This window comes from Coregonus lavaretus (genome assembly GCF_964263955.1).
Source record: "Coregonus lavaretus genome assembly, chromosome: 5".
In the NCBI taxonomy this organism is placed as follows: domain Eukaryota; kingdom Metazoa; phylum Chordata; class Actinopteri; order Salmoniformes; family Salmonidae; genus Coregonus; species Coregonus lavaretus.
In genome coordinates, this window is record NC_139992.1 from 4,596,292 (window position 1) to 4,616,634 (window position 20,343).

The following is a 20,343-nucleotide window of genomic DNA, read 5'->3' on the forward strand; positions in this document are numbered from 1 at the left end:
GGATATAGATACTTTTGTACCTGTTTCCTCCAGCATCTTCACAAGGTCCTTTGCTGTTGTTCTGGGATTGATTTGCACTTTTCGCACCAAAGTACGTTCATCTCTAGGAGACAGAACGAGGTTAACACATGCTTAGGAGATCTTACGTTTTGTTCTATGAGATAATAGCAGTCAGTTAACATTACCTTTATGAATTATGAGGCCTTTGTGGTTTATGTGCTTTTTTAATAACATAAATTCTTCAACATTCACAAAAACTGACGTTAGCTGATGGATATTATCTCATAGAACAGAACGTACAAGATCTCCTAAGTCTGTGTTCACCACATACCTTATTTTAGGCGTTAATTTTCTCCATGGGGCTTTGTCCCAACTAACCATAGCGGAGTTAGTGCCTACAAAAAAGACGCCATTACTATTTATCTCTATATACCAAACCAATCAGGTGGTTGTGAGACGTAAGGAAGCGTCAGACGTCATTGATTACGTGCTTCTTCCTGATATAGTGATACAGGCATCCGTACGTCGCTGCGATTTTGACGCATACCTCGGAGCTCCAGTATCAAACGCAACATCACTAGCTACAATATATGATACAGAAAATATACAATTAATTGTTGTTGTTTTTAAACGGTGGTAGACAGAGCAAGTGAAACCGTAAATATCGATAAATATTTACGGATCGTCGTCGACGCCGCTTTGCAAGTGTGTGTCTTGTTAGCCAACGTTAGCTTAGCAAGGATAGTTTGCAGGGTGGTAAAATGGAGGATGCATTTAGGCCGTCGACGGATCTCGATGATCCCCCAAATAGTCGCTTGTTTCTCGTAACAAGTAAGTCCATAACCGAGGACATGATCCGGGAGCAGTTTTCTCTTTATGGAGAAATTCAGGATGTTTGGGTAGTCAAAGACAAGCAGACTAAGGAGTCAAAAGGAGTGTCCTTTGTGAAATTTACTAAATCGTCCGAGGCATGTACGGCTATGGAAGAAATGCATGGAAAATGCTTGGTCGAAGGAACCAAACCAATCAAGGTATGTACTCTGTGGCTTTAGTGACTCTGCTCATGTCATTAACGCTATTGTAGCCAGTGCTGTTTCGTGTGGTTTTCCGGCAGACTTTTGTAGTATCCGGCTGGGTGAAGGAGTTAGGCCTACGTATTGCTGCCTTTCAAAGTTCGGAAAGTGCATTACACATTTCGTAAACTAAAAAAGGGAAATGGGCGGAGGGAAAGAAATTAAACCAGCATCTAACCCTAGACAAAGATAGTCTATTATATTGACAAGATGGTCGATTGACCACTCTAACAATGAAAATGCATGCCTTTATAATAGAACGCAGGGGGGGGGGGGGGGGAGGAGGCGAGATCAGGTGGGACCATTCTAGCCAATGAGGGCAGATACGCGTGTGAACAGGTCATAGAGATGGAGGACTCCTCTTTGTATCTGTGCCATTATAGCGTCTGTAACAGCATGGGCAGCGCCATTGAGGCCATCTCTATTTTAAAGTACTCAATTTTCTTCTTCATTGGCGGATTGCTCCCAACTCATAGGAATTCCCACCCAGTTGACTACTTTAAAATGGCGGAAGCTGTCAATGTCCATGTTAAAACGGGTTATAGCCATGATGAGTCCTATATCTATCTCTATGACAACAGGCACAACTCCGATATATAAAGTATTTTTTTCCCCAAAGTTGCTGAAATACCATTTGCGACCAGAAGGACCGTCTGGGTCTCCTCAGTCTTGCGCTCGCCACCTGGTGGCGTGCCTGACAGACACCCAGTTATCACTCATTTCAGCGGAGCTCTGCTCTGGAGATCAAAGCAGGACACAGCTCTCGTCCCGATGCGCGTAACGCATTGTGCAACGCCAGGGTTGTGGGTTTGAACCCCATTGGGGACCATTGCGGGGGGAAAAAGTATGAACATGTATGCACTCACTACTGTAAGTCGCTCTGGATAAGAGCGTCTGCTAAAATGACAAAAATGTATCATAAAAAAAAAAGGTTACATGCCCTTTGTCTCACGTCATATCGCCATCCGCCATCTTACCCTCCTGTAGCCAGTGCTGCTCCTGCTAGTCTTTTTTTATGGCGCTAAGTTTTCTTCTCTTCTGCCAGGTATTTATTGCCCAGGCGAGGTCTTCCGGAAGCCACCGAGATGTGGAGGATGAGGAGCTCACCAGAATATTTGTGATGATTCCCAAAACCTTTACAGAGGATGACTTGAAAGATACATTCAAGGTACTTGCATCACCCTCCATCGTATTGCATTAGGCTGATATAAAAACTGTATTGGAATAGCCTATGCTTATCCACTCATTTGTTCTTGCAGGAATATGGTGACATTGAATATTGCATCATCGTAAAGAATAAAACTACAGGAGAAAGTAAGGGCCTGGGGTATGTAAGATATCACAAACCCTCACAGGCAGCCACCGCCATAGAGAACTGTGAGAAGAGTAAGTTGTCTCTTTTTGTTCATGTACATGTCTGTGAACACCCAAACTATCAATCTATCAAGTAATCCATGTTTGTGTAATTTTGTTTACAACAGCATATAGGGCCATTCTTGCAGAGCCGAGGAACAAAACGCCAGCCCCAGACAACGACTACTTTAGCCCTGCCAGAGCTGAGCATGTCCAGGGTGACCCAGGAATGACTTCCTATCCATTTGGTATGTACCTGCCGTTTGTGTGATTAGGCCTGCCATTTCTATAGACCCATGATTGTTTTCCCCCAAATGCTAAGAAATTCTTGTTTCCTCCCGTTGAAGTGGACTCCGGTTTTCATACCAGGGGAGACATGCGGGGCACAGACATTATCACCAGGTGCCTAATGATGTCATCCCGGGCGAGCGTCACACAAGATCAAGTCTATAGCCTCTTTGACCTGATCCCAGGGATGGATTATTGCGAGATGCAGCAGGATTCATATGGTTTCAGCACAGGTAGCCACAAAACACAGTTATTCCCTCGGATGCAGCACCTGACGTATTGCGTAGGAATTGGTGGCTAGTATATATATATTTTTCCCTTTCAGGACAAGCTATGATTCGCTACAACAACCTTGGATCAGCTGTCTATGCTAAAAACAAACTGGATGGCTTTGAGTACCCACCTGGGAACCGGCTAGTAGTCACTCACGTCGATGATGGGCAGGACAGAAGAAGGTAAGATGATTTGTAGCTTCATGGTAGACTACACGTGGTGTTAGGTCCTTATTTACCCTCTTGTTGTGTGTCCAGCCCCGTGGGAAGGATGGCCATGCAGCTAGTGGCAGCCCAGATGATGTCTATCGTATGCAATGCTCCTTCTGCACCACCACTCAGGAAGACGAGCGCTGTAAGTTACTGACTTGGTAGAGCTAATCAAAGATTAAAGATCAACTCAATGATGATTGAACTTCTAACAAACGTTACGATATGTCTTTGTCAGGGCTATCCACCACCCGCTGTTCCCCAGAGCCCCCGGGTGCAGACAGATGTTGCCCTCCCACCTCTCCAGAAGTTGGCCCCCTCCGACAGCCGGGTGAAAGAACGCCTATTTGTGGTCTTTAAACCTTTGCCTCTGCCCATGGATGTGCTTGAAGATGTGTTCTGGTATGATATACTTCCCATTCTTTTCATCAATACACTGTTTATTAACATGTATTACTGATAATCAACAGCTTATAAAATACTTTAAGTTGTTTTAAAGTTTTCATGTGTTGTAATGTGTTACCGATTCGCTTTTGAACTTTGGGCTGGATCGATAGTTGCGATCTTGTGTAAATAATGATGACTGGGAAAAAGGTAAACATTTCTGTAAATCACAGCTATCCCCCCCCATCTCTGTTTCTATAGCCGTTTTGGCTCTCTGGTTGAGGTTTTCCTTGTGCCTGGACGGAATGTGGGCTACATGAAGTACGCGGAGAGAAAGAGTGCAGATGATGCCATGGCGACACTGCATGGTCAAATGGTGAACGGCGTTAAAATGAAGGTGATGCGGGCTGACCCGCCCAAAGAGGAGTCTCACAAACGTCAACGCACCTATTAGAGGGACACAGGACAAGGTAAGGGGCTCCAAGGGTTAAGAGTAAATTCTGTAGCGATCGATGACAGCGAGCGTCCACAAGCTGCTTTTTCTCGTTGTACTTACTTGAATTGCCAGAGACGTATGTTGAGTTGCCACCAGACAGAAGGTAAGTACATAGCAGGACTAAACAATAAACTTTTTTTTCTCTTTTTTCTTCTTAACCTGACTATGGGCAACACGTTAGGAGAGACCAACACAGTTTAATGCATATTTATAGTGCTGATGTTTTTGTTCCTACAGAGATGACCTAAGTGACATGACCTCCAACATGACTGAACCGACATAAACGATGACAGGACCAAATTACGACCACACTACGGACAGTGATCTCTGTACCTTACTTTGATGTTTCGTTGTACTAACGCTGAAGGTGACGACAGTGGTGGTTCTTTTTTTGGTGTTTCCTTTTCTCATTAAATTGATATTTTGATGTTAAGGAATAAAGTTTGAATCAGCATTGGACCTAATATGTTCTCAATAAAAAACAATAAAAAACAATGCAATGTGTGTGAATTTATTTTTGTTTATAATGAATGCAAAATATTGCAGTCGTTTTTTTTCCTCAATGTCCAAGTTTGTATTTTCTTAATTAATGCAGCCTACTTGTTATTTCCGGTGGGCTGAAGGGCATAGCAGAACAGCAACTTCAGAATGTTGCTGGAGAGACTGAGTTTAGGGCATTTGGGGTGGTGTAGACATTTGGCAAGGGTTATGTTTGGAGCAAATGCTAAGAATACATTAAGGACCAGCTAGGGTTGGGTGGGGTCTAAAATAGGACCAGGAAAGCAAGGTTCAGACATAAAATCCATAGGCTTTCAGTTTGACCAGTGATGATGTGTGAACGCTATGTATGTATATACTATGTCAGAGTCATGTATATAAAGCAATGATGAATCACCTGAGTTACTACACTGATAACTACGTATGTTTGCCTCATGGTGCCAACTAGCAAATACTCGGTGCTATGCTGTCGAACAGCGTCGCATACTGTAATATAGACCGCATTGAATATTGGCGAAATACCAACCTTTTCAGCTGTGGGCATGTTCAGTCGAGGAAGTGCGCGCTGTTGCAGTCAGTGGGTGAGAACTTTAAGACCGCAACAGTGTGACCCTCTAGTGACATTGAACCTAAACATGAAGTAGAATTGATGGTACTTGCTTTCTCTTTTTAAAAGTATTTTTGTGGTAGAAGTTAAAGGTTTTACTTTACTATTTTAACGAAAAGCAGTTTTAAAGTATGTATGGTTTTGAAAAACGTTATAATGGTAGTCCGCAGTAGTAATGGTGGTGGCTGGTTGTAGATGAGAAGTTAAGATGGTCACCTAACCAACTTTCATATGTTCAGGCTATCTTACTTGCTTGTCACAAATTCCACAAAATTGCGTTTTCCTAGTTGAGGGCTTTGGTTTTGTATTTGTATTAATTATAGATCCCCATTTGCTGGGGTCCAGCAAAAGTAAGGCATTATACATTAGAATACATTCACAACATATTACGTGTGTGCCCTCAAGCCACTACTCTACTACCACATATCCGCAACACAAAATCCATGTGTATGTGTGCGTATGTTATTGTGTGTTTGTATGCATGTGTTTGTGTCGCTTCACAGTCTCCGCTGTTCCCAAAGGTACCGGTATATTGTTCTGGTTAACAGTACAACCACTAGATGGCAGTCTAATTCTTGGGAGAGACTGCTGCGTTACTTTATACTCTTCCACCACGAGAGAGGGGGGAATGAGGTGACTCATTCATTCTGGACAAATGGCCACTTTACATTTTTACCGACTGTAAAATCAGTTTAATCCCCCACTGTTTAATGGAGCAAAGATTCTACCTCAAACCATAAATCATAGTGTAAACAGTACCACCCGTGTCATGAGGATCCAGACCTTTTGGCAGAGGCCAAAGTATGCACACTTGCAGGCCTGTTCCCCTTCGTAACATGCCTCCGGCACAAACCCCAGTACGAACATGAGAACACTTCTGAGGTCTGACAGACCACAGGGTTATCCCATTGCTGCATCAATTTGCAGTTATGGATCACATCTACATATGCGCCAGACTCCATAATTGGCGAGAGTATACCTTTATATACCATACAGGGACCCATAATAACGAACATCAGATGTTCTAAGCCAGCATAACACTAAAATATAAAACCGTTTTACATAAAACTCTGTCACTATATTTAGTCTCTTTTATAGACACAATCTGTCAAATTCCCTGCGTTTTCAAGTAGTTTTACCCATTTGATTATTTAACTTCTAAATGATGCTCTTAGTACAATCCGTCTAACCCCAAATATGATCATTTTGAAAATGTCTCTAGCAGTCTTGTGACTTGTTCACTGCACGAACATAAAATACTCCAGTGCCTGGTTTTGCGAAACACCATTGGTCCATCTCGCGTGCGGCTCCAGTCCGGTCATTTCTTCCCTCCAAAACTCACCCTTGCTGCAGGGAGGAGCGTTGAGCATCCGTCTGGCTGCATACAAGAAAACGGATATATACAGCACTTTTTTGACTTTCCATTGTTTATGTTCAAAACCTTTTATCTCATCTATTATATTAACAAGGGGTTTCAACGCGGAACCTCCTAGTTTATCTGTCTCAAGAAGGGCGCGGGTTTTTCTGTTGCATAGGGGAAGTCGTCTCATTTTATTTCCTGCGCCAAAAAAATTGCAAAGACATGGTCAATAAAACAAAACCTCGGTAAGCTATGTTTTCCGTACTTGTTCTTACTGTACTTTATGTGAATTGTGGCCCCCCGCTTTGTAATTGAAGTCAAATTGTTTCTAGAAAAGCCTTTCCAGTCAAGTGTTAACTCAGCATCCTCAGACACTGAGGAAGGCTACTTCTGTTTATGCCCCATCTGACCAATGACTACCTGAGAAATGGATGACAGTAATTCTGCTGCATTTGAATGGCCTGACTTCTAGCCTGAAACAGGCTGCTAACTGCTAGTGCCAGCATAATGGACTACAATGACTTAATGTCTTCGTTTCAAATGGTTGTCTTAGTAGTACAATGTCAGACTATCCTTCGATGAGGTAAAGTAGCCTATATGAGGAAGAAATGAATTGGTGAGTGACGTACAAAAGTTGCATCATTACATTTTACATTTTAGTCATTTAGCAGACGCTCTTATCCAGAGCGACTTACAGGAGCAATTAAGTACCAACAATTAAACAATCACACTGTCACTATATACCGTTCACGTGTGATTCTCATGCACCGTGTACAAGTCCCTTTCCCACTCAGCAGTAGCCTACAATGATATTCTGCATGAGAATCCATCCCATCAGGGAATTTAGCCAGATAAAATGAAGGTCAGAAAGTGACATTGCAGCAAGGTTTAAAAATAGACTTGAATGAACCAAAAGGATGTAGCCTTGATGAAGGGATTCCCAAGCGGAATGTTGTAATTATCTACCTGTCGCTACATGGCATTCACATCCTTGAACAGATTAAGCTTTGATAGCACTAGTCATCGATTTTCATTTTTTTGGGGACTGAGGGGAGGAGACCCTGCTCAAGGTGTCCTCATTTAATATCAGCTCATAGAGTTCATACCTTATCCCCAGGCAGAACCGGGGCCTGTATCCAGAAAGCGTCTCAGAGTAGAAATGGTGGTCAAGGGTCAGGTCCCCTTTCTTATTCATGTGATTTAGAAGGCAAAACTGATCCTGGACCAGCTCTCTTATTAGACACAGAGACCTTTTTCATTTAAAAATTGTGACTCACAATTGGAACCCTTGAGCTTTGTTTTAATTAGTCAATTATAGTAGTTAGCTGAGAGCCTGTGGCCCTGAAGGACCCTGTTACCCTGTAACGTCAGGTTTAATGAGATGCTGCACCTTAATGAAACGTTCAGTCCATCTACTATTTTAAACACAACATTCGGGGTGCAATAGTAATCTTTTTGTATTGGTTTATTGTAGAAGGCCTTTACAATGAACAACATTTTGCTCCACAGGCCTTTTACCTGTCAAATCAGGCTTATTGTATAGGCCTAGTTACAACGCACATCCACATCTGATGATGATTCCCTTCCCATTAAGACATATTGTCCAACTGAGTGAATATTGGAAGACTGTTTGCTCAGTGACTGTTGCAATGCTCTAGTTCCAGATGCAATACGTTTAACGTCACATACGAAGGTGATACCATATGAAATGCAGTCTCATCTGTATTAACCTCATTTTCAGTAGTTCAGTTAATCTAACCCTTTTCACCCCTCCCAGTCATCCAATCAATATGTGTTTATTACCAGTTAATATCAAACAATAGTTGTGCTCTGATAGGAACGAAGTCCCTGTGTTCTTTTCCTGTAATGGGATCTACATGAGTCTGTTGTCGACCTGCTTAATTATGGAACAGAAAGGGTGATCAGCATCACTCTCGGAGCAGCAGGCTGTCAATAACACTGTGATAATGATGACTGACAGTCTGGTCAGTAACACTGTGATAATGATGACTGACAGTCTGGTCAGTAACACTGTGATAATGATGACTGACGGTCTGGTCAATAACGCTGTGATAATGATGACTGACAGTCTGGTCAATAACACTGTGATAATGATGACTGACGGTCTGGTCAATAACGCTGTGATAATGATGACTGACGGTCTGGTCAATAACACTGATAATGATGACTGAAAGTCTGGTCAGTAACACTGTGATAATGATGACTGACAGTCTGGTCAGTAACACTATGATCATGATGACTGACAGTCTGGTCAGTAACACTGTGATAATGATGACTGACAGTCTGGTCAGTAACACTGTGATAATGATGACTGACAGTCTGGTCAGTAACACTGTGATAATGATGACTGACGGTCTGGTCAGTAACACTATGATCATGATGACTGACAGTCTGGTCAGTAACACTGTGATAATGATGACTGACGGTCTGGTCAATAACACTGATAATGATGACTGAAAGTCTGGTCAGTAACACTGTGATAATGATGACTGACAGTCTGGTCAGTAACACTATGATCATGATGACTGACAGTCTGGTCAGTAACACTGTGATAATGATGAATGACGGTCTGGTCAATAACGCTGTGATAATGATGACTGACGGTCTGGTCAATAACACTGATAATGATGACTGACAGTCTGGTCAGTAACACTGTGATAATGATGACTGACAGTCTGGTCAGTAACACTGTGATAATGATGACTGACGGTCTGGTCAGTAACACTATGATCATGATGACTGACAGTCTGGTCAGTAACACTGTGATAATGATGACTGACGGTCTGGTCAATAACACTGATAATGATGACTGAAAGTCTGGTCAGTAACACTGTGATAATGATGACTGACAGTCTGGTCAGTAACACTATGATCATGATGACTGACAGTCTGGTCAGTAACACTGTGATAATGATGAATGACGGTCTGGTCAATAACGCTGTGATAATGATGACTGACGGTCTGGTCAATAACACTGATAATGATGACTGACAGTCTGGTCAGTAACACTGTGATAATGATGACTGACAGTCTGGTCAATAACGCTGTGATAATGATGACTGACAGTCTGGTCAGTAACACTGTGATAATGATGAATGACGGTCTGGTCAATAACGCTGTGATAATGATGACTGACAGTCTGGTCAGTAACACTGTGATAATGATGACTGACAGTCTGGTCAGTAACACTATGATCATGATGACTGACAGTCTGGTCAGTAACACTGTGATAATGATGAATGACGGTCTGGTCAATAACGCTGTGATAATGATGACTGATGGTCTGGTCAATAACACTGTGATAATGATGACTGACAGTCTGGTCAATAACGCTGTGATAATGATGAATGACGGTCTGGTCAATAACGCTGTGATAATGATGACTGACGGTCTGGTCAATAACGCTGTGATAATGATGACTGACAGTCTGGTCAGTAACACTGTGATAATGATGACTGACAGTCTGGTCAATAACGCTGTGATCATGATGACTGACAGTCTGGTCAATAACGCTGTGATCATGATGACTGACTAGGTGGTATTGGACATGTACCCTGGCATTTGCCTAAGGTAAACAATAGCACCCCCTTCCCCCGCATAGGTAAAGTGATATGTAAATACACTGAACAAAAATATAAATGCAACAATTTCAAAGATTTTACTTAGTTACAGTTTATATAAGGAAATCTGTCAGTTGAATTAAATTCATTAGGCCCTAATCTATGGATTTCACATGACTGGGCAGGGGTGCAGCCATGGGTTGGCCTGGGAGGGCATAGGCTCACCCAATTTGGAGCCAGGCCCACCAACAGGGGAGCCAGGCCCAGCCATTCAGAATGAGTTTTCCCCCACAAAAGGGCTTTATTACAGACAAAAATACTCCTCAGTGCGTATGGAAAATGTCTGCTATCTTTGATTTCACCTCAGGAAACATGGGACCAACACTTTACATGTTGCGTTTTATATTTTTGTTCAGTGTATATGGCTCCTCTGTAGGGCTCTGACTTGTCCTGCGGTTGTTCTTACTTTTCCAAAACACGTGTAGGCTATTTAGCTAGTGGTGCTTTTGCATATACATTTGGACCACTCAACAACAATGATGTAACCAAAATAGACAAGACATCAGACTGTTGTCCTCACGCATCAATAGAACATCTCTGGTTCATTGGGCTAGGGCTGTAAGCTGCTTAAGAGTGCTTGAGGGAGCCGCTCGGGGCAATTGGCTAGTCTAAGTCAGCTTCCTCCTCAACCCCTCCCAAAACGTATTGTGCCCAGGCGGGAAAAGTAAAGTTTAATCCAAGGATTTCCACTGGGCTGAAGGAGACCGCATGAGGCACTTCTGTCCTACTACCATCCTCATGGATATTTAGGGCTGTTACTGAAATGGACTAGGCCAGTGGATCTGCTGTGGTCACATTTCCTTTTCCAAGGAGGGACACTTTAACTCAATGACTTAACTAAAGGCTTCTACTCCTAACCAGGCCTGCCGTACTGGATGGTCAACAGCCTTATGGCTAAACCTCACCGAGGTCTCCTGGTATGTATGAGCTTTCTTCTCTCTATGGCAGTTTAGTACCAATGGAGAATTGCTTGGTTGGCTGGCGGACATTCCTGTCAGAGGCCCTTTTGGGAAAATGCTCAGTGGTGGTTCTGAGGCCAAAAGAGGAAAATAAATGACTCAACACATTAATTAACGTTAACCGCTCACTAAACATTGATTTTTAAAGCACTGCTCTACTAATATTTGCCTAATTTTGCCCTGTGGGCTTGTATTAGCCGTTGACGTCCCTCCGTCTACACTCGCATCTCAGCGTATTCTGATAATGCTCCGTAATGGATAGACTTTTATAATGTCATGTTCAAATCAACTTTTATTTGGTGGCGACTCGCGGACACAGTGTAGCAGATGGTATAGCGGGTGCAGCTAAATGCTTGTGTTACTAGCTCCTAACAGTGCAGCTAAATGCTTGTGTTACTAGCTCCTAACAGTGCAGCTAAATGCTTGTGTTACTAGCTCCTAACAGTGCAGCTAAATGCTTGTGTTACTAGCTCCTAACAGTGCAGCTAAATGCTTGTGTTACTAGCTCCTAACAGTGCAGCTAAATGCTTGTGTTACTAGCTCCTAACAGTGCAGCTAAATGCTTGTGTCAAACATGTACACTGATAATAATAAAAAACAAGAAATCACAAATGTCAGAACAAATCCAGTTAACAGCCCAAATAACACTATCAGTAATCAGCTTCTATCTCCAGGCCACCAGACAGCTTCTGATGGTCTGGTAATAGAAGCTGTTTAACAGTCTGATGGTCTGGAGATAGAAGCTATTCAACAGTCTGATGGTCTGGAGATAAAAGCTGTTTTTCAGTCTCATTCCCGGCTCTGATGCATCTGTACCGTCTCTGTCTGCTAGATGGTAGAAGAGTGAACAAACCGTGACTCAGGTGGCCGAGGTCCTGTTTTGCAGTCTTTCATTGGTTACCCATTTGTAAGCTTGATTCGTTGCAACTTAGGATACTGCAAATGAAGTGAGCAAGCTGTCAAGCCAGTCATTTGGTAACGATTTCACTGATGTTAACACTAATAACGAGATGTGGCCAATGTTAAGTCTTTCTATCACCCTCTTGTCTAATGATTAGTGTTTACTCAGTGCTCCTGCTTTACTGTTTGCAGGCTGGCTGGACTGGCTCCAGAGTTCAATTTAATGAACCTTGATAAGTCAAGAAACAGATGTCTGCACAGATGGCTCTAATTAGATTGATTTTAATTATGCAAGGAATTCTCTCCCTTGATGGTGTATAGCAGTTTGAAACCTCATACTGTTGTATCCATATGGTCATCCTCTTCAATAGAAAACAATGAAACAGTATCCTGCTGGATTCACTGCCATAGCCAATCACAGAGACCGTTATTGACACGTCTCCAAGCGGATGGTTTGGATCCAAACTGGATTCTGGAAGGAAAACAAACCATCTGACATTCTTCAGCTTTGCTGAATGGTGAAATCATGATAAGATAATGATAAGGGCTGAGTTGAAGTTTCTTGTGCGTGGTTGATAGGACATAGTTGAGGTTTCATGTAGGGATGTGACAAATGTAACATCTTTGTTAATGTTTACACTGCCATTTTTTTATCGCTTAAACGTAAAAAATAAATTTAAAAAATGACGTGATTCACTATTCAGATATGGTCCTGCGTGTGCCCATAAGGGGCAATGCAGTTCAATCTACCGCAGATCTGGCAACCTACCAGACGGCGCACACCTTACTGCTGTCCCCCACCCACTCAGCGACAATGGTATTAATGCGGTTTTAGGTTCTCTGTTGTCTCCCCTCCGTGTACTCGGTTTTCAGTACATGGGACTTCATGCCCCACCTCTCATCAATGCGATGGCTCGTTGCAGTGATGTACGACGGTGTGTTCCTGAATAGCGCAGTGGTCTAAGGCACTGCATCGCAGTGCTAATTGTGCTACTAGAGATCCTGGTTCGAATCCAGGCTCTGTCGCAGCCGGCCGCGACCGGGAGACTCATGGGCGGCGCACAATTGGCCCAGCGTTGTCCAGGGTAGGGGAGGGAATGGCCGGCAGGGATGTAGCTCAGTTGATAGAGCATGGCGTTTGCAATGCCAGGGTTGTGGGTTCGATTCCCACGGGGGGGCAGTATAAAGAAAATATGAATTCACTAACTGTAAGTCGCTCTGGATAAGAGCGTCTGCTAAATGACTAAAATGTAAAATGTAAATGTGTTCATAGACGTCCGACAATCTGTTGTTAACGCCACGTATGGTGTTTGAGAGCTCGTGGGGGAAGTTTTACAGCAGTGGTATAGCAGCCTATTTGGGAAGAATAAGGAAGAGTGATGATGTCATCGGCCTAGTGTTCTCCACTAAGCCTGTATGTTTATCTGAAGGTCCTTAAGGCAAAATGATAGCTGGCGTTAGTGTTATTACACAGTCACATGGCTAATAAAATAGCAGAGATAAAAATGTAATGTACTGCGTTGTATTACATTAACATTTTAGTCATTTAGCTGCAGACGCTCTTATCCAGAGCAATTTACAGAAGCAATAAGGGTTAATTGCCTTGCTCAAGGGCACATAGTTGACATTTACATTTTAGTCATTTAGCAGAGCGACTTAAAGTTAGTGAGTGCATACATTTTCATACTGCCCCCCCCCCCCCCCCCCCCCCCTCGTGGGAAACAAACCCACAACCCTGACGTTGCAAGCACCATGCTCTACCAACTCAGCTACAGTGGGGAAAAAAAGTATTTAGTCAGCCACCAATTGTGCAAGTTCTCCCACTTAAAAAGATGAGAGAGGCCTGTAATTTTCATCATAGGTACACGTCAACTATGACAGACAAATTGAGAGAAAAAAATCCAGAAAATCACATTGTAGGATTTTTAATGAATTTATTTGCAAATTATGGTGGAAAATAAGTATTTGGTCACCTACAAACAAGCAAGATTTCTGGCTCTCACAGACCTGTAACTTCTTCTTTAAGAGGCTCCTCTGTCCTCCACTCGTTACCTGTATTAATGGCACCTGTTTGAACTTGTTATCAGTATAAAAGACACCTGTCCACAACCTCAAACAGTCACACTCCAAACTCCACTATGGCCAAGACCAAAGAGCTGTCAAAGGACACCAGAAACAAAATTGTAGACCTGCACCAGGCTGGGAAGACTGCATCTGCAATAGGTAAGCAGCTTGGTTTGAAGAAATCAACTGTGGGAGCAATTATTAGGAAATGGAAGACATACAAGACCACTGATAATCTCCCTCGATCTGGGGCTCCACGCAAGTTCTCACCCCGTGGGGTCAAAATGATCACAAGAACGGTGAGCAAAAATTTGCATTTGGATGATCCAGAAGAGGATTGGGAGAATGTCATATGGTCAGATGAAACCAAAATAGAACTTTTTGGTAAAAACTCATCTCGTCGTGTTTGGAGGACAAAGAATGCTGAGTTGCATCCAAAGAACACCATACCTACTGTGAAGCATGGGGGTGGAAACATCATGCTTTGGGGCTGTTTTTCTGCAAAGGGACCAGGACGACTGATCCGTGTAAAGGAAAGAATGAATGGGGTCATGTATCGTGAGATTTTGAGTGAAAACCTCCTTCCATCAGCAAGGGCATTGAAGATGAAACGTGGCTGGGTCTTTCAGCATGACAATGATCCCAAACACAACGCCTGGGCAACGAAGGAGTGGCTTCGTAAGAAGCATTTCAAGGTCCTGGAGTGGCCTAGCCAGTCTCCAGATCTCAACCCCATAGAACATCTTTGGAGGGAGTTGACAGCCCCAAAACATCACTGCTCTAGAGGAGATCTGCATGGAGGAATGGGCCAAAATACCAGCAACAGTGTGTGAAAACCTTGTGAAGACTTACAGAAAACGTTTGACCTGTGTCATTGCCAACAAAGGGTATATAAGAAAGTATTGAGAAACTTTTTTTTATTGACCAAATACTTATTTTCCACCATAATTTGCAAATAAATTCATTAAAAATCCTACAATGTGATTTTCTGGAAAAAGAATTATGTCATAGTTGACGTGTACCTATTATGAAAATTACAGGCCTCTCTCATCTTTTTAAGTGGGAGAACTTGCACAATTGGTGGCTGACTAAATACTTTTTTCCCCCACTGTACAGGGGACTACATCTACAGATTTTTCACCGTGTCGGCTCTGGGATTCGAACCAGCAACCTTTCGGTTACTGGCCCAACGCTCTAACCGCTAAGCTACGTGCCACACCATTGAGTGTTGAATTTAGTAATCCATTTCCATCTTGCATTTCTGCAAACCTACGATTGTTCATAGGTTGCTTACTCACCACATTTCCTCTGCAACTCTCCCAGCCAATGGTGTTTTAACCTCTTATGCTGTGCTACTCCCCTAAAGGTTACTACAAGCTCCACTCCGTTGATCTACGTGCGTGGGTGAAGTGGGATTTTTGGAGTAGCGGACACCTTTTGGTAACATGATATTCTTGTCGGTCCCATTCCCATTCACAAGGGGGCGATAGCAAATTTTTTGTCTTTTCATTTTGTAAACAACAAGAATGAGTCGCCTTCCCTTGCTAGTAGTAGCCAGCCAGTAGCTAGCTGGCAGCCTGACTAGCTGGCTTTAGCCTGGCTAAAAACATAGCAAGCTAACTAGCCTTTTTTAGCTTCCCACATCTCCATGTGAAATAATCAGATTTATAAAAAAAAATATATATATGCCCTAGCAAATATTCTTATACTTTCAGGGGTAACCTAAAACATTATCCCAGTTTGATATGCTGCTTGTGTACTCATTCCCATATCAGCTAAAAATAGAACGTCATGTTTTGGTCGTGGAGAAAGTCTCATGACTAGCTAGTTGGCTACAGCAGGTTCTATCATTTCACAATAGTCTGTAATCAGTAGTTATTACTTCTAAACTAAACACCTTTTTGGGTGGATTCTTGGTTTTTCTTGTTGTCTTCTCATTTTTGGTGAAAGCCCAAGAACAGTCTCTTGTCTTCCCTTGCTAGCAAGTTGGCTAAACTCTGCAAGCTAGCTAGCATTTTAGCTTCCCACATCTCCATGTCAAATAATCAGATTTATAATTAAATAATGTGCCCTGGAGAATAATATTATTCTACTTGCCAGTGTAACCTACAACATTACCTGATTTGATTTGCTGCTTCAATGTATTTCCTCTACGGCTGACCCCATTTAGTTGACTGGCTGATTGCTAGGTCGATGAGCTGTTGGTCGATCGAGATATCTTTAGTCTAGCAGTAGCAACAAAGATAAAGTGTATATATGTCATGGTGTACAAGACACCTGTCTGATTGGCTCCTGTCTGAGTGGACTAATCCATTGTGGAGGCCGTGGGGATGGCACAGTCCATCAGTCTAAGACATATGCAACTGAAATTGTATATGGCTATATTACGTAAGAACAATGGTGCAAAACAAATAAATAAATAAATATTATTTTATAACATGCGCTTTCTCCCGCGTTGGATAGCGGTCGCTGTCCGCGGTTCTGAAACACATCATTGCGCTATTGAATTGGTGCCTTTTGCTAGACCATGTTGCTATGTAGACCATGTTGCTATGTAGACCATGTTGCTATGTAGACCATGTTGCTATGTAGACCATGTTGCTATGTGCATAATAGCAAAGTTAACCAGCATATTGATGTTGAGAACAATGAGGCGGAGGTAGCGGCAGAATGAGGAGATGAGAAAACAGCCCTCGCTTTATTGTCTAAGAAAAGTGAGGAGAGAGGAAACTCCAACTTAATTAGGTCTATAATCAATAGCCTAACTGTTAAATGGGCCTGGCTTTATAAATCATCCATATACAGTACCAGTCAAAAGTTTGGACCTACTCATTCAAGGGTTTTTCTTGATTTGTACATTTTTTTACATTGTAGAATAATAGTGAAGAAATCAAAACTATGAAATAACACATATGGAATCATGTAGTAACCAAAAAAGTGTTAAACAAATCAAAATATATTTTATATTTGAGATTCTTCAAATAGCCACCCTTTGCATTGATGACAGCTTTGCACACTCTTGGCATTCTCTCAACCAGCTTCTTGAGGTAGTCACCTGGAATGCATTTCAGTATATCTCTCCATGTTATAAAACTGAACAATTGTTGAAGAAGGAGCTGATCAATCTGAAAGTCGCAATATTGTTTGGAATCATGTACTCTTCCTTCGTGTAGCTCTAATGAAGGAAATTCAAACGTGACTAACATCAATGGTGAAGCACTGCATCAATCACTTTTTATTTGTGTTTCTTTTGTCCTTGGGTGTCTGTCTTGGCTAATTAAGTCTGTCCCATTTAAGGGGATTTAACCATCACATTTTTTATAATGGACCTATTGGATTTGACAGCCTTGGAGCGGGCAGCGTCAACGTCTTTTCAACAGCTGGAGGGAGGGTATTTAGACTGATTTATTGCTGTCCTCTATCAATCCTTGACACAGGAACGATACGATGATTTGACTGTAATCAGATTTTATTGAAGGGTATGTTTTATTCAGTGGTGTATTGGAGGGTATATATACGCTGTATCAACGAATAGGGCTGATGGAACAGATTGGAATGTTTAGCTTAAAATGTTGATGAACTGTTGTGTCTTTACGTTTTAGGCACAGCAGTAGGCCTACGCGTGAATGTTTTCAAAATGCAATTTGCGGAAAAAAAAAAACAGTTCTAAAATGTGATCATGGACAGAGATAGAAATATTTGTTATAAAGAGGGGGATTTAAAGATGCAACAACTATCGTGGGTTGCTAATATGATTAGGACAATGCCTTTGGCTGACAGACAATGAAAGAAAGTTGAAAAAAAAACAATGGATCAAGAGAACGCATTATGAGTAAGTCTTTATAAAAATAATTGCCGACACGTTTCTATGGTGGGATTTTGGCTATAGGCTACTACTTTGAAGCAAGGTAAGATGCCTCATAATATGAAATAAAACATCCAAGTTTCAAACAATTAAGGAACAGGAAACATATAGCGAAGCTAGTGATGGGCCTAACTGTCTTCTGGTGGATGGAAAGGCTTTCCCAATAACCTTCTCAATTAAATGTTAACTAGCTACAAAGTAGCCTATGCCTACCTGTAAGAATGATATCATGATTATTTGCATCAATCCAGTGGCCATTTCTTTTGCAAACTCCCATCTCATGTGCTCCAGAAACACAGCTAATCAAACAATAGTGTTAGGTGCCTGCACACTTGAATTAAAGGGGAACTACTCTCAGAAATCAATATTTTCTTAGATTTTTCAAAGACCTCAAAAGTGGTCTCCCTGATGTGGTTTAAGCATTGTTATGGACTTAGAACATACACTTTTGCTGTTTTTTCTGTAAAAAAAAGAAAAAAAAAGAAAGAAAAGTGACTTTGAGAAAAAAAACTGAAGAAATTGGGGACAATCTGAAACCTGTGAATTTCTGACTCAGTTTATCTGTTTCAATAGTAGGCTTACTATTACCCTACTGCACAGTACAGCTCGGGTTGGCCTGACTGTGAAAGACCAGTATGGGATTTATCATTTTAGGTCATTCAGAGTGTTTGTCACTGTTTCTCATAGAATATTTCCCAAAGGGTTCCTTTTTCCTTCGCCGGGCGGGTCGTTTGGAATTTCTTTGGCAAACTTTTAGCATACCCACTTCTCCAGGCACCACGACACAACTGGATTTATCGTAGCTACGTAGAGTCTAATCACTTCTGCAACATGCTCTTTGTGATTGTAGCTGATGCTATCCTTTTTTGCCCGTTTTTGATTGGTTTTGAACTGAGGATATGAAATGTTTGGGCATTCAAATGCTGAGAAGTTGAGATTTTCCTAAAGCCATCTAGAACTGTGTGAGGACGAACTCCCACTATTAGTGAAGAGGACTAGCCAATCCGTGTATTCTGGTTATTTCTCAGTCTGTTCTTATGTGTCAGTGTAAACGCCTCTTGAAAAAGAAAAGGAGAGCCGCACACTCTAGGACAGGGTTCTTCAATTCCGGTCCTGGAGGGCCGAAACGCCTCTGTTTTTCATCCTCTCCTTCTAATCAGGGGCTAATTCAGACCTGGGACACCAGGTGAGTGCAATTAACTACCAGGTAGAAATAAAAAACAGAAGTGTTTCGGCCCTCCAGGACCGGAATTGAAGAACCCTGCTCTAGGAGCTCAGATGCAATAATTTAATATCCTAATAACCAACGTTTCGACAGACAAGCTGTCTTCATCAGGGTATAATGACAAACACTGAGGGTCACTAGTTTATATAGTGTCAAAGGACACACGCAGGTGTCTGTAATCATGGCTGGGTGTGGCCTAATAGCATTGGCCAATTCACAGATAAAAACAACATGCAAAAAACATGGATAGCATATGATCATAGATACTTGGCTACATAGGCCCACAACATTTACAATGAATAGGAAAATCACAAGAATGGCTTCAAATCAAAGTCTACGTTGAGACCGAAGGGAGCAAGGGTCTTTAAACGCCTCTAACATAGCAGTAAGAGACTTGCATGCGAAGGGATTCTTGGGACATTTTGCATGCTGTTCATTGCAGTGTTATCAATTGGCTTTGTTTGGTGGCATTTCTCCTGGCTGTAAAAGGAACCAAGAGCTAGGTCCTGCTGGGAAACTGATGTTTGACTAAGGTCTGTCACCAATCTGCTGGACACAAGTATCATTCAGTATCCCTGCTTGGAGCTGCTCGAGGCATTCTTTAGATCAGTGGCGCAAACTGTAAAGAATGACAATGTGCTACTGTGAATCAAACACAGTCAATATTCAGATACAACCTCAAACAGGAACCAGCCATTTGAAATGTTCTCATTTTACATTTTTCTCTGAATGATACTAATACCTAGAATTTCGTGAGAAGTTGAGCTACACGGATTAGATAGGACGAATTCAACTTCAGGGCAACTTCCCCTTCAAGCTAAACATAGCATAGCTAGCTTTCTGTATGGACTAGCAAAGTGCCTGATGATTACAACAGTTCTCAGTACAGAGGAAGTGTTGACTTCTGCTGTTTCAGCAACATTAGCCTAATCCGCTCACAACTTCTGTCTCCAGACTAGCCTATAGTGAGTGGCTTAATATACAGTCGGGTCCATAATTGTTGGCACCCTTGATCATAGCTGCGGGAAGTGCTGGTGCTGAAGATGTTGCAGCACCCCCTGGTGGTAAAACTGCAAGCATCTGTTGCAATTAAAAAACAAATACATAATATTTCTGTTGAATGATTGCTGTAAATGATAATGGGGTAG

The 20,343-nt window shown here is 42.0% G+C and overlaps 1 protein-coding gene across 1 annotated transcript; it reads left to right on the forward strand.

Annotated features, from left to right (window-relative positions):
• The first annotated feature begins 492 nt into the window (after nucleotides 1–492).
• On the forward strand, nucleotides 493–4,571 carry LOC311129814 (RNA-binding protein 45-like). The gene is made up of 10 exons (XM_084162269.1): nucleotides 493–1,031; nucleotides 2,119–2,241; nucleotides 2,333–2,459; nucleotides 2,555–2,674; nucleotides 2,774–2,947; nucleotides 3,040–3,169; nucleotides 3,245–3,341; nucleotides 3,435–3,598; nucleotides 3,842–4,050; nucleotides 4,314–4,571. Exons 1-9 carry the CDS (start codon nucleotides 762–764, stop codon nucleotides 4,032–4,034), a joined length of 1,398 nt encoding a protein of 465 aa, XP_084018395.1. The 5' UTR covers nucleotides 493–761; the 3' UTR covers nucleotides 4,035–4,050; nucleotides 4,314–4,571.
• The last annotated feature ends 15,772 nt before the right edge of the window (nucleotides 4,572–20,343 follow it).